General features: G+C 30.7%; 1 protein-coding gene across 28 annotated transcripts in view; it reads left to right on the top strand.

Annotated features, from left to right (window-relative positions):
- The window catches only part of LOC107440114 (uncharacterized), a 92943-nt gene extending 80076 nt beyond the window's left edge, over positions 1 to 12867 (top strand). For 14 of the 28 annotated variants that reach the window (XM_071186609.1, XM_071186600.1, XM_043053646.2 and 11 more), the window contains 9 exons: positions 1284 to 1391; positions 2033 to 2140; positions 2252 to 2359; positions 3280 to 3387; positions 4993 to 5100; positions 6843 to 6947; positions 7447 to 7559; positions 8644 to 8784; positions 12388 to 12867. In XM_071186609.1, coding sequence (XP_071042710.1) covers positions 1284 to 1391; positions 2033 to 2140; positions 2252 to 2359; positions 3280 to 3387; positions 4993 to 5100; positions 6843 to 6947; positions 7447 to 7559; positions 8644 to 8784; positions 12388 to 12561 — 1073 coding nt within the window. In that variant the 3' untranslated portion in view covers positions 12562 to 12867. The remainder of the gene's footprint in view (positions 1 to 1283; positions 1392 to 2032; positions 2141 to 2251; positions 2360 to 3279; positions 3388 to 4992; positions 5101 to 6842; positions 6948 to 7446; positions 7560 to 8643; positions 8785 to 12387) is intronic. The other 14 variants (XM_071186589.1, XM_071186598.1, XM_071186604.1 and 11 more) reach the window with 7 other exon arrangements.
- Positions 12868 to 15743: the final 2876 nt, after the last annotated feature.

The following is a 15743-nucleotide window of genomic DNA, read 5'->3' as shown; positions in this document are numbered from 1 at the left end:
AAGCGTTTCCTAGCCGTTTTTGAAGGCAAGAAATTCACTCACAGTCAAATGCAACTCTTTGCGAAGCATTAACTGTGGCTATCTTTGATATGAACGACAAAAGTCTTCATTTATTTTAGTTTTCTGATCATGGACCACTACTCGAATTCTCATTTTGCGTCGTAGCTAAGTTAACTGTTAACCGTGCTTAAAAACAAATTATAAATATTTTCCTTATAAAAGCCTCATCATTGCTCTGAATGTAAACAAAACCGGTTTCGAAGCATGCAAAGAGCTTTCTCTTAAATACATAAAGCAAACCTCGGTACATAATAGAATCGGCTAACCCTCTTTCCTTGCTTTTGAGATCGCCTTGTTTATGAGGTAAACATAAACGTTAAACCAAAACAGTTAAGATGCCCTGCAATGTTTGCGTTGTACATGGGACGTCTTTCTAGTGCAAGTGGTTAAGAATATTTCAGTTTTTTATTTCCTTAAGGTGAGAAAAAAAAAACATCGATTTTCTAATAATGCAGTACTGTTTTGAAATATTGCGAATACATCGACCGAAGTTTTTTTTTTTTTTGCAGAATAAGAAAAAGAAAGAAAATTTTTTCTTTCGTAACATTTTTGCTTTTACATCACTACAATGAAAAAACGCAAAAAAAATTATGATTTATAAAACAATCGTATAGATGTCTGACTATGTAACTAAGCACAGATGGCGCTAGGGGTTATAACTAGTTGTAACACTTCCGGGTTACTTCTTCCGATTGATTTCTAGATCTAAGCTTGGAAAAGTGCGTCATTCAGTATTATTATAATTGTAGTATTCACATTATTACGCGTTCTTTCAATTTAACTTTTAACAAAACAAGTAACAAATGAAATTGGGAGAATGATTTGTCAAGCATGCTGTGATACAACACAAAAAATAACAACCGGCTATATTTTAAATAATTATAGCCAAAAGGAAAGGAAGACACTCAAAACGTGGCAAATACAACACCTTTATGCATTGATATTAATTTTTTAAATTTGTTTTAAATTCACAACCTGTTAGAATTTATAAATTACAGAAAACTCTTATGAAGTGTAAAATTTCACGTAAAATTGAACAAAAATCACTTTAATAAAACTTCCTAGGTATATTACGCCTGTTCACACATCGCCTCATATGCATGATTTAAGCGGATGAATACATCGGAAGTTTTCCAAATTTCTTCCGGTTTTAGGGCTATTGTTAATGTTCAGTCTACCACCCATATCTAAGCAAGGGTTAAATAAATATTTTTCTCTCTTAGCACCTGGTACATATGATGTAGAAAAAGTCGAAAAGAGCCTAATTCATACGTCACCAGCATTTTCATTCGGTGTTAAACCTAAAGATCAAAAGCTTGACGATATACCTGGTAATTCAAACTATTTCAATCAAAATTCTGTTCTTGTTTGCACGCTATTCCATCGCATGTTTTTCCTTTGCACTATATTCTTTTGCACTTTTTCCATTTTGCACTATATTTTTTTCCACGTTTTTTTTTTAAATTCTTCATCAGACTATCCAATTATTTTAATTTGTTGATTTTTCATTCTTAACACAGAAATTTGAATTGAAAATTTTAATTGTTTGTGTAGCTATTTGTGAATTTGCATTTAAAGTATTTGCACAATAAATTTGTATTCGAACTTGAATACAGGTAATTTTTATATATATATATATATTATTTAAATTTCTGAAATCGTTCCCATGAATTTCTTGAATAGTTATTTGTTGTGATCGATTTTCTAAACCAATTGGTTGCGAAGTTTGCAATAAAATTATTTTCATAATTTATTCAGTTGCAGTACAAATTTGTTGAGGAAAAATTTTATGGAAACGGGTCCTCCATAAAATTCTTACTCTAATGCTTTTCGCACTTTTGGAAATCTTTTTGCAAAAATTGTTGTGCTAATTTGATTTGAAGTTTACAGTATCTAGTAATTTGCACACTTGTAGAAATCAGCACTTTCTCATAGCACTTTTTTCTTATTACTGATAGTAATGTTATTTCAGCACCAGGCGCTTACGATCCAGACAAAAGTATCAAAACAGTGCTAGATAACACTCCGAGTTACTCATTTGGCATTAAATATAAGGATCCGAAACCAGATGATATACCTGGTAAGTCTTCAAAAAACTCTAATATTTAATCAAAACATTAAAAACTGGACGTCTGATTCATTGAGTTGTAAATTATTCTGCTTTTTAAAGGAGGATAATTTATTTTTGTAGCTCCGGGTGCTTATGATGTTGAGAAAATGGAAAATATGGTTCACCAAAAATCTCCCGCATTTTCGTTTGGTTTAAAATACAAGGACCAAAAACCAGATGACATACCTGGTAAAGCATTTACTTTCCTTTCACTATAGAAGTATCCTGTATGTTATCAAATCATAGCAAACAAATTATTGCATGGTATTACAGGTTATATACATGGCTTTAACGATGTGTCATGGTGTTAGGGTACTTAGTTTAGCAGTCCTGGTGCAAGGAAATGCCATGGTTATTTTAGTGAAAATAATGATTGAGGTATATGTGAACTTATAATCTAAGTGAATAAATTGTTGCAGTATTTAAGGGGGAAAAACACAAAAGTAAATATTTTATACGGAAAAAGATCTATGATATCTTATCTACTTATTTTTTTGTATAAACCATGGCAATTGCTGAAAACTTCCACTATTTTTTGAATGAATTTTAAACAAATGAATTTTTTTATAATATGATTGAAACTATTTTTAAAAAGAACTAAATTTCAATTATTATTATTTTTTCATAACCATCGTTGAACAGCTGACTCAATTTTTTGGGTTAACGACTTTTAATGTTCAACTCCGTAGCCTTGTAATTTTGAACCCAATCCAGAAGTCAAGGGAACGCCTGGATCAAGTATTGAGGAAATTTGCCTTCGAGGAGGATTTTTTGATTCAACTAACCCCATTTGCTTTACATAACCACGTTCAACAGGAAAACCACGAAACCCCTCACGGTTAGCCTGACGGCAAGGAAACTCTAACCATGATCTGCCTACCCCTAAAGATATTTTATGTCAGCACTGTAGTCGGTGCCAGACGAATGCAGAATTCGTATCAATCAGCCATCGCTGGGATTCGAACCCGGTTCACCTCAAATTATTTTATTTGTAAATTTTAACTGAAATTGATTCATATACTCTACCCGAAAACAATAGTACTTCTAAATACATTAGTAATATAACAACTTAGAGACTAATATCATAGATTAAATGTAATATTTTTCAGCTCCTGGGTCATATGATCCTGAAAATAGTGTTAAAAATCTCCTAGATAAAACGCCTAGTTACACATTTGGGGCAAAACACAGAGATCTGAAGCAAGACGAGACACCTGGTAAGTGCTTTTCGCACTTGCACCAGTTCGATGCACGTATGCACAACGTATTAAATCCTCACTGGCAACTTTGTCTATGTACCACTTTTTATTTAATAAAAATTTACATTAATAATCGTAGAGAAACATTTTGAAGGTCGTTTGACTACTATTTTAGATAGATAATTACAATTCGTGAGGCCATTTAATCAATTTATACATATGAAGGGGAAAGAGATTTTTCTGATAGGAGAAAGGTGACATGGTCAATATTTCTCTGACCCACAGTAGTGACCGCCGGAAGTGAAATGAAACCGACATTATCGAAAATAATAAAATTCCGTAGAATAGTAAATAGTACTTTTTTTTTTTTTGGATATTAGACGCTTTTCTGTAATATCCAACTTATGTTTTAAATACTACTCAATCGGTATTTAATATTTGTAGTGGTATTTACGTATTATTATCACAATACCCAGTAGTGGTATTATTGGTGTAGTGGTATTATTATCACAATACCCAGATTCCAATATCATCTTGTACTTAAGTTAAATTTAGTAATAGCCGATTTGAATATTTAATTTCTGATTAAATCATGTATCTGAAATAATTTGCTACTTTCAGGCTCTCTTACTCAAGGTGTTTCATTAACGCATGCTGTATTGCATTTTATAATTTTCTCATGCTGTATTGCAATTTATAATTTTCTCAATAAAAAAATATCTTGTTCGATTAGACGACATATTACTTTGAATTTTCTTCGAATAGATGTTAAATGAAGGTCTTGCAAAAACCATCTGTGTTTCTTTTAACATAGAACACAGTATATTTAATTTTCAAGTTGTTATAAACCATAAAATATCTAATTCTAGATATATATTTTTTTGATTTAATAATTCAAGATTGTCATCATGGTAATATTATTTTTTTCTATAAACAATGAAAAATTAATGGTCACAAATCTTTAAAATTTCCCATGAACGTGCCGAGAATATATAGAGTCTGCAATCAAAATTTTATTTCTCGTGATTTTTCTTGAAAATAAATATAATCCGGATACTTACAACTCGAGAAGAAGTGATGTGATTATGCCTTACCAAGTGGTTTAAATTAGATTTAATTGGATATCTGTAGCCGACGTCACGCTATTGTGTTGAACCTAATTGGCTACTAAATCGAAAAATCCTTACCATGCCATTTTCCTACGATGACGTCACTTGCATGTTCCCAATTAACGCACACTATCTGTAGTACATATAGTAGTTAATCAATTCATATACAAATTTTTTATTGTTGCCCATTAAATTTTTAAGGTAAAGTTAACAATAAATTTACTTTAATTGATTATAATACATTCCCTATTTTATTAAAATATTTAATGTTATTTTTAAAGATTCACTAAAAAAATTAATTAAGAACAAAAATAATTATAAATTTAAATGATCTATGAAATTATTTTTTAAAATTATTAAATAGAATAGAATTAATAAATAATTTAACAAAAAAAATTAAATTCCAGTTAATTATAAGTTTTGAGTAAAATTATAACAGTACAATAAGATGTATGCATCTTCACAAATTTATTTTATTCCTTTGCTTTACTTTCATCCTCCGGAAATGCATCAGCTCCTGGTTTCTATAATGCTGATCAAGCTCTTCTTATTGTTCTGGATTCAACGCCAAGGTACTCGTTTGGCGGAAAACCCAAACCGCCTAAAATAGAAGATACACCTGGTAATTGAGATACATTTCTTGAGCACGCACAAATGACAGTACTGATGCACGCTTAAAGCTAGAGTGTAAATCCATATTTAGTGTGGTAAATTCAGTGTACGTAAGAACTGCCCACATGACAAGTTGATATGCGTGATAGCATCAGAAATACGATAGCAGTGCCACCCTTCAGGTTTAATAATAACAGTAAAAGGATAACACAGATTAAGATTAACTTATTAACCAACTCGCATGGGAGCATTAAAAGTGAATGTTAAATCGTGCTAAAATGAATGCGACGCACAGTAGTGCAACAAGGTGAACGTCATGTGAACATTTATCTTTGAATGGTTGCTGCTTCATATAGTCTTAGACAAACGGGTTTGCACAAATAGTGCAAATGTTTTTATGAAAGGCTTACATCAGTATCGGGTCTGCTTAGATCCGATATTAATATAAGTTGATTAATTTTGACAAACGAACAAAATAATTTGCAAGAAATAATTAGTAATAAACGAAGAGTTACGACTCGTCGCATCCGTACAAAGAAACTGATGAATCACATTTCGCTACTAAAAGTTGTACTACATTTACATTCGACTTTTATATTACTATTTTTCTTTTATGTTTACGACTTTTACTTTATTCGACATTAACGTTGTTCTGTTTTGGACGTATCCTTAATTGAGTTCTTTTTACATTCTCTTTAAATGCTCTCATGTGATCCTGTTAATCGGTTACACGCGCATTTCCCTTGTTTTTGTTTGTTGAGTTGCTATTTTTATTGTAATTCTGATGTTAGCACATTTGAGCATTTTCCTGAGGGCAACCGATCATAACAATCGAAATTATAGAATATGTTTTTCACAAGCACAAAGAAATGATTCAAGTTAGGCTTGTTAAATGGAACTATAACGTTTCTCAATAATAGAAGGAAAAAAATTAATTGATTTTATTGTTGAAATTTATAGAAATAATGTGGTTTTTTCTTTCCTTTATTTAAGTTTTATGCATAACATAAATAGTAATGCAATCCAGATTTATGAATGTAATTCAATCAAGATTTGTGTCAAACTGATTGAAATTTGTATTGCATACTGTTCAAGATTCGAATTGCAAGCTGATGTGATACTGTATTGCGCGCCACTGTCAGGTGTAGTATGTAATATTCTTTGGTCCTTAACTAAAGAACATTAAAATATAATCCCTCTGTCCTTAATTAGTGCTAATTAGTGCTTAATTAGTTGCTAGTGATGATTTTGTATGAACATTCTTCAGAGATTTCAGGGTATTTAAGCTATGAATCAACGACATTAACTTGCTGATCATTTCCTCCTTAAAAAAGTACCAAATTAGTTTCAAAAATCCAGGCTTCATACGCTCGTAAGCCACGCTCCTTTTTGTAAGGATTCTTCCACCAATATTTGCATAAAATTATCTTTTAGCTAAAGAATTGTGAATTCATGAGTAGTCTAATTTTGCTGGTGTCGATCTTCTAAACTACATCCGTAGTTATGTATGACTCCAGCTACTTGAAATGTAGTAACTAATTTGGGACAAAATTTTCGACCTAAATGTGGCAACTAAAATCAGACGGAGGCAGTGCTAAAATTTGTGATTCTAGGCTGTGAATAAATTTGCTTTTAGATAAGCGAAATTTTAATTAATTTTTGCCTTGCATGCATTGAATTTTATGCACATTGTACTGCTAGCAAAATGAGTAGATTGTTTGATTTTTACTTACTTGTTTTTTTTTTTTTTAGCTCCAGGAGCTTATTCACCCGAAAAAGTAGAAAAAGCATTCGCCGGAGCTCCAAGTTATACCTTCGGTGCCAAGCATAAAGGTCCAAAGCCAGATGATATACCTGGTAATATTTTTTGTCTTTTAATATATTTATTGCAATGAGATTAAAATTAAATGAGGAAAAATTTAGAGTAATATAGTGATAAGTGATAAGCCACATTTTTGCAAATGTGACTTATTCACTCTTATTTCACTAACTGCTACTTATTTACAGATTGTTCTTTTGTATTGCTCACAGATATGTACTTAGTATTGCTCACCATTTGACAGCATCAACATAAAAACATAATACTGCCTACATTAAAAGTGCTTTATTTTCCCTAAATAAGTTCTGCTAGCTTATATTTACAATTTGTAAACTTGGCTTGTGATTATTTTCATTAGCTCTTTACATAATAATTACATTTGTTTGTTTAGTTTAACGAATTGGATGTTATGTTTGAAGAATTGCATTGTTTTGCATTTAATAATGTTTCCTATTTTAAAATGTATTAGTATACTTTTAATGTTAATCTCAATGATAATTCTTTACCTTAATTTACGTTTATTCTATTTTTTTCTAGCTCCCAATTCATACAATATTCCTGAAACTATGGGAACTAAGGATAGTGTCCATTACCAAGCTCCAGCTTTCACAATGGGTGGTAAAGAAGGGGATATCTGGGGTGTGAATAAGGTAAAGTTTTTTTTTCCCAGCTTATATAGTTCTCATTTTATCGTAAAATGATGATTTTGTTATATGGAAAGCGTCCACAAAAAATATTCAAAGCATTTTATCAGAAGAATATGTTGATTATGATAATTTCTTAAAACATTTGTACACTACAAAAAAAAAATTTTTTTTTTAACCAAAGACAATTTTTAAGAAAACTCATATAAGATTGATAAGAAATCTTAATTCTAGGATGAAAAAAAAAAACCTTCGTATATACATCTATTGTGGTTTGCATATCGAAACCACAACGTTAGCGCAAGAAGAAACATATATTTATTCCATACATGCAAAATGAAACAATGGAATAAATTTAGGTGTAAAATATGGACGTAGCAACGTGTGTTTTGCTCATCGATGAACTCATTGGCGATTGCGGTTGACGTTGAACTCTTGATCTCTGTTCCATCGTTGCCACCGCTCTGTTCCATCGTATTTCGACCTCTCATAATCGATTTCTAACTATCAATTACAGTTTTTAACTTGAGTTACTATATATATATATATATATATANTAATAAATTCAATTTAGTAGATCTTTATCCACCACTATTTCTAAACAATTCGTAGGCTTATATACTTCACCACTTGTACAAGATTAATGTTAGTTGTTTTAGTTGAAATTTACTTATGAACAAAAAGAATCTAAACACGAATCTGAATATCTACAGCATCATTAGATACAGAAATTTAGCTTCTTAAAACTGGCATCGGAAAGCATATAATAAAATTAGTTAAAAAAACATTAAAATTAATTGGATAATATGCAAAAAGTACTTTAAATGTCGTATTGAGTCTAACTTGTTTGATATTTCTTATTCATTTAGTTTATCAAGATCGTGAAGCACATTTATTTTTTAAACAATTTTTGAGAATTTGTATTATGAATGCATTCTTTAAACAATGTTTGAGTATTCATGTTAACAATTTATTATTTAAACAAGTTTTAGTGTATATGTTAAAAATTCATAAAAACAATCTTTGGATGTTGTATGTTAAACGAATTTTGAGATTTTGCACATCATTACAACTTTTTGTTTTGTTTCAGAATCCTGGTCCGGGTTCTTATAATGTCCCTGAAGCCGATAAACTTAAACAGAAATCTCCGGCCTACACAATCAGCTATCGGACTCCCATTCCAAGTGACAAAAGCAAAAAACCTGGACCTGCTGACCACTGCCCAGAAAAAGTGAGTAAATTTAAAGTTTTATTGTTTTAGACCCTACTCATCTCATACGTGGTTGTTATCTTAGCATCAGCCCCGCCAGGGGCTCTAACTAATTTATCTGAGTGGGAATAAATAATAAATCGCCGAAGCGCAAATGAATGTTTTAGACCCTATAAGTTGTGCGAAGTTGTTTAATACATATATCAGTAGAACAAATTGGTACTTAAAAAAAAAAAACATTTTTATTCTTAAAAGATTATGTTCTGTTACTTTTAAATACGTAAAATTATTTTTTGAAAACGTCCAATCTGACAACTTTATGTTTGTATAAAGAGAAAATTGCAAGTTTATTGGAGGAGCATGTTAAATTATTTTTTGAAAACATTCAATCTGATACCTTTACGAGTAGGTTATGTTTACATAACCACATATGTTTACATTACTTCATAATGAGAAGATTGCAAAGTTCTTTGGAAGAACATGTTAAATTATTTTTTGAAAACATTCAATCTGATAGCTTTTAGAGTATGTTATGTTTACATACTTTGATAATAAGAAGATAGATTGCAAAGTTCGTTGGAAGAACATATTAAATTATTATTTGAAAACCTTCAATTTGATAGCTTTAAGAGTATGTTATGATTGTATACATAAAGAGAAGATTGCAAATTTACAGGAAGAACATGTTAAATTATTTTTTGAAGCCGTTATATCTGATAGCTTTAAGAGTATATGATGTTTGTATACTTTACAAAGAAAAGATTGCAAATTCATTGAAAGAGCATGTTAAATTATTTTTTGAAAATATTCAATCTCATAGCTTTAAGATGTTATTATGTTTGTATACTTCGAAAAAAGAAGATCGTAAAGTTTAAATTGTTTCATAATCATGTTAAATTATTTTTCCAAACCGTTTAATCAGATACCTTACAGAGTATGGTTCATTTACTTCATAAAAAGGAGAATCATGTCAACCTTTTCAGGATGAACTACTAGAGCAATATTTCCGAAAATCTGATTATATTCATATTTTGCAAAAATATCAAATCCGTCTAAGAAGAAGAATTATATTTCTGCTGTGAAAGTACAACTTTCTGTCTGATTTCGTAATTTAAATCAAATCACTTAATAATTAATATAATCTTTGAATCCGTACACTGAATCATACTAACTAAAAACCCGATAAATAGATGTAAAACTGCTCAGGGCGATATATTGCTTTATTTATATGTTCACTTACATCTTTAATTAGAATTCAATTTATCAGATTTGAACTGTTAACATTAAACTCTATATAATGAATTTTGTAAAACTTGACAGAATTTATTTCCTCTGAACTTTCCTTTATTTAATAAAACTGTTTCAAGACTTTTAAAAGACTTAAGATTTATTTTTATTAAGTTTTATAATTACGCCCACTCTTTAAAAGATTCACTCCGAGATAACTGCATTAAAGTTGCATTTTATATGATACTATTAATTTTTGAAATGTAGAAATGAAAAAATTACTTAAAGTGAAAAATACTTAATTAAAAATAGCATTTATTTCGTTACCATTAGAAAACATTTTTTTACAAAGTGGAGCAAGTTGCATAATTTTAGAGGTTTCGCTAGTTAAACTTGGTTACATAGTTCTCATTCAACTTGTGTAATTGAATATATATATCTTGGCCAAGATATATATATTAAGTAACCGTTACACAAAACATATGTAAGGAATTACAACATTATGGACGCCTGCGAATCATTTTAATTAAATATAATACAAGCTTCGTGTGGGCTTTATAATATACAAAAATATGAATAAGAGAATGCAATAAATGAATGCTATGAAATGTAAGAAAATGTTGAAACTTGTTACAGGGTCCGTGGTCACACCATTTAGGTGTGAGATCTTCCTCTTCGTACATGGACCTTATACACTTACCTTCCATGAGACCAAGAGGAAGGTGATGTATTCAAACATTATTAAAGACGCTCTGCACTACTTTTTATTAGCACACTGCTTTCACTTGCATCTGTCAACTCGAAGAAGTCTCATTGACTTCTCAGGAACTATTAGACCGAATTTGCTCACATTTTGTATTTTACCTTGTAAAATGACATTCTTTAAAAATATGTAAAAAATCATTTACCTTACTATTAAAAAACTTTTCGACTAATTATTACAAATAAATAAAACTAAAATTAATTTTTTTGAGAATTAGAACGTCCTAGAACGTGAAGATACAATAATTCAATCAAAAGTTATTCAAGGTACATATTTGTATATACCTGAAGGATATTGTTTTAGTTACCACTTAAGCTTCAAGATCGCACTGTGTTCTGATATCGGATCGAAGTATAAATATTTATATTGGTAGTCATATCATGGTAGACAGACATTTCTAGTTTCTTCAAAATAAATCCTAATAATTACGACACTTATGATACCACTTTTTCTATTTTTGAGATCGCCCATTTAAAAAGACGATAAGCACTAGTTGGTAAATCAGCTGAATATTGATCAATATTAGATGCCGATTGATAGCATGTATAGTTTGAATTTTTATGATATAAACGATTGCGTAGTTATTTTATGAGCTTTTGAACAAACAAGTTTCCCGTTATTGTTTTAAAGAAAGTGGGGCTGTGTGCATGAAACGCTGCACATTTACCGAAAATAAAAATTTTATGTGTCTGCGAACAGTGCAATTAACTTATCAGACAACATGTTTTAATATTAACATCACATATTTGTTTTCATATATTTGCGCTGTGAGTATAAGTCACTTACTGTAAGGTAGAAAGAAAACACTCCGCTTACCGTAAGTGCTATATTTCACAGGCATATGCAGCATTGCATGCTTAGAGAAAAACTTCACATACCTGCCTAAAATGCACTCGCATGTTTGATAAAAACTTTACAAGCTTACTTTAAGTACACTTTTATATTTGCACTTTATTCTAAATTAATTTTACTGCTCTTTTTCAGTTCTCCAGTTTTTTCCACTTATTTTAACACGTTGAGAGCCGTCAGCCATCGGTGGCTGACACTGAACTTTCTATTTAGGCCGCGTCAGCCACCGGTGGCTGACACTAAAATTACATTTAGGCCACCTCAACCACCGGTGGCTGACACTGAAATTACAATTAGGCTGCATTTGCCACCGCTTGCTGACACTGACCTTTCACATAGGCAGCAAAAAACAGCTGGCTGACAGCGTATAACATGATATAGAACTATAAAATTTACACTCTTTTATGGAATTGCAGATTCAATTGCAGACAATTTATTCAAAATTTACTTAATTATTGTGATTCTTGGTTTAATAAATTCAATTTACTAGGTCTTTATCCACCACTATTTCTAAACAATTCGTAGGCTTATATACTTCACCACTTTTTTCAGTTATGTCAAGCTAAACCTTTTAAAAACTAGCAAAATCTGTCTAATATTTGCAAATTTAGTTTGTAGTTATTTACCGTTGTGGCCTGAAGGGCAAGACATGTAAAATTAGCGTGGCGTTCAACGTGTTAAGCATCAATTATTTACAATGAAAATAATTTAACTCATAAAACTAATGTTAAGATTTCATTGATAATAGCTCACAATTTAATTATTTCTAATTTATTTACGAACAGGTGGTGATGAAACACAGTCCAGCGTTCTCATTTGGAATACGACACTCTCCTTTCTCCCATCAGTACGCAAAGGACACCACAGCACCCCAATTCACAGAATCAACAGCCTTCAAACAGATCCAGATTATCCAGAAAGTTCAACAGGAAATAATACAGCAGAATGGACACTCATAAGTCCCGGTTGAAATTGTGAAATCTTTGAGCAACAATTGCTGTGCAATCGGGGATTTAAGACATGAAGGATACCATAGCAAAATTATCTCCCCGAAACAAATTAAAACTAATATCAAGAAACTAGTAAAATTATATAAATAGAAACGGTTTGAAAAATCCTTAAAAGATAAAAACAAAAGTCTAAACACGATCTTTCTTAAAGAAGTTGAATCTAATTTACTGTGGTTTGTTTAACCCTGAAACTAAATATTTGACTATCAGAGTTTAGGTTTGAAATCGCATTTATCTACTAAGCAACTGTGANATGTCAAGGCATTTTATAGAATGCCGGCGTTTCATACTTTGACGGTAACATGTATATAAATAAGTAAGAATAAGAGAATGCAATAAATGAATGCTATGAAATGTAAGAAAATATTGAAACTTGTTACAGGGTCCGTGGTCACACCATTTAGGTGTGAGATCTTCCTCTTCGTACATGGACCTTATACACTTACCTTCCATGAGACCAAGAGGAAGGTGATGTATTCAAATACTATTAATCAAGACGCTGCACTACTTTTTATTAGCACACTGCTTTCACTTGCATCTGTCAACTCGAATAAGTCTCATTTTCAAAACTTGACTTCAAAGGAACTATTAGACCGATTTTGCTCAAATGTTGTATTTTGTCATGTAAAGTGACATTCTTTAAAAATATGTAAAAAAAAATTGACCTTACCATTAAAAAATTTTTTGACTGATTATTAAAAAAAAAATATTTACTAAAATTAATGTAGTGTATATACCACTACATAAATATAATTCCAATTGACTAGCACATGTTATCCATATATGAAACGAAGGTGTAACTTTCATAAATGAAGGCTGTCTATAATACTGTCTTCTCACGGTTAGTTTTATTGTATGTTCTTTGAACGTGATGATCCGATTTTTCTATCAAAATATTATTCAAGGTACTCCGTGTTTTTTTCCGCATACTACATATTTGTGTATACCTAAAGGATATTTTTTTAGTTACCACTTTAGATTCAATATCGCACTGTGATATGATTTCAGATCCAAGTATAAATATTTATATTGGTAGTCATATCATGGTAGACAGAAATTTCTTGTTTCTTCAAAATAAATCCTAATAATACGACACTTATGGTACCACTTTTTCTACTTTTGAGATCGCCCTTTTAAAAAGACGCCAAGCACTAGCTGGTAAATGAGCTGAATATTGATCAATATTAGATGCCGGTTGATAGCATGGGTAGTTTGAATTTTTATGATAAAAACGATTGCGTAGTTATTTTATGAGTTTTTGAACAAACAAGTTTCCGTTTTAAAGAAAGTGGGGCTGTGTGCATGAAACATTGCACATTTACCGAAAAAAAAAACTTTATGTGTCTGCGTGCTTAAAGTACAGTGCAATTAACTTATCTTACAACACGTTTTAAGATTAACTTCACATATTTGCTTTCAGTGCACTGTGAGTATAAATCACTTACTGTAAGATAGAAAGAAAAAAACTCCACTTACTGTAAGTGCTGTGTACGCATATGCTGCATGCTTAGAGAAAAACTTCACATACCTGCCTAAAATGCACTCGCATGTTTAGATAAAAACTTTACAAGCTTACTTTAAATACACTTTTATATTTGCACTTTATTCTAAATTAATTTCACTGTTCTTTTTCAGTTCTCCAGTTTTTCCTACTTATTTTAAGCATCAATTATTTTACAATTAAAATAATTTAACTCATAAAACTAATGTTAACATTTCATTGATAATAGCTCACAATTTAATTATTTCTAATTTATTTACGAACAGGTGGTGATGAAACACAGTCCAGCGTTCTCATTTGGAATACGACACTCTCCTTTCTCCCATCAGTACGCAAAGGACACCACAGCACCCCAATTCACAGAATCAACAGCCTTCAAACAGATCCAGATTATCCAGAAAGTTCAACAGGAAATAATACAGCAGAATGGACACTCATAATTCCCGGTTGAAATTGTGAAATCTTTGAGCAACAATTGCTGTGCAATCGGGGATTTAAGACATGAAGGATACCATAGCAAAATTATCTCCCCGAAACAAATTAAAACTAATATCAAGAAACTAGTAAAATTATATAAATAGAAACGGTTTGAAAAATCCTTAAAAGATAAGACAAAAGTCTAAACACGATCTTTCTTAAAGAAGTTGAATCTAATTTACTGTGGTTTGTTTAACCCTGAAACTAAATATTTGACTATCAGAGTTTAGGTTTGAAATCGCATTTATCTACTAAGCAACTGTGAGATAAAAAATATTAATTTCAAATAATAATAATATTTAAACGTTTTTTAAACATCGTTAAAAAATTTATTTCGATTGCAAATCTTGCACGAACGTTAGAATTAAAATGTACTTTCAAAAATAAGGTTTACTTTGTTTTTCTGCAATCGATGAAATAGATCCTAAGAAAAAGGTTAAAGTTATTTGCAATCGAAATAAATTGACTATTTGCACTTAGGCTAAAATAAAAAACATCCGCTTTAACTTGAATAAAATAACAGCTTTCTACTCAAAATGACTAATCCACAGATACTAGTAACTAAACAAACATAGTCTATAGTTTGAAAGTTCTCCATGAAAAAAAGACTTGCGCATGAAAATGTGGTTCATTTTTATTACATGTAATAATTTTCTGGTGTTACCATTTGTAAAGTGTTGTTTTGTATCAATTTTTTGTGACTCAACTGTGTGATATAGTTTTAGATAAATGTAGAGTTTATGTCTACTAACTCTCTGCCAAGAAGCTAATCACTGCGATTTGTGAATACTGGACAGTATGTATGTCTCGTAGGCTAGTTGGAACATCCGGGACTTTACAAACAACCGACGTCATTTCTTAGGCTTATTGCAGGAAGCAGTATAGATACATTGCAAAGTGACACCGGCAGTTAGCAAAGAGGCGGATTTTCCAATCAGCCTACGAGACATGAAGAGTTATTATGTCTTTATTAAAACATTAAATGTGGAAAACGTGAAATTGCTTATTACTAACGGATTGAAAAAGAATATTCTTTGCAATGGAGGAAAGCCAAACATGTTTTATTATCATCATTGTTTTGATATGCAGTAAATGTAGGTGGCATACTTTATTATGGAATAAAGTTTACTTTTTATTATTTCTGTTATTTATT

Source organism: Parasteatoda tepidariorum, chromosome 10, assembly GCF_043381705.1.
Source record: "Parasteatoda tepidariorum isolate YZ-2023 chromosome 10, CAS_Ptep_4.0, whole genome shotgun sequence".
Lineage (NCBI taxonomy): Eukaryota > Metazoa > Arthropoda > Arachnida > Araneae > Theridiidae > Parasteatoda > Parasteatoda tepidariorum.
Note: the sequence above shows the minus strand (reverse complement) of the source record. Positions and strands in the feature narration are given on the sequence as shown.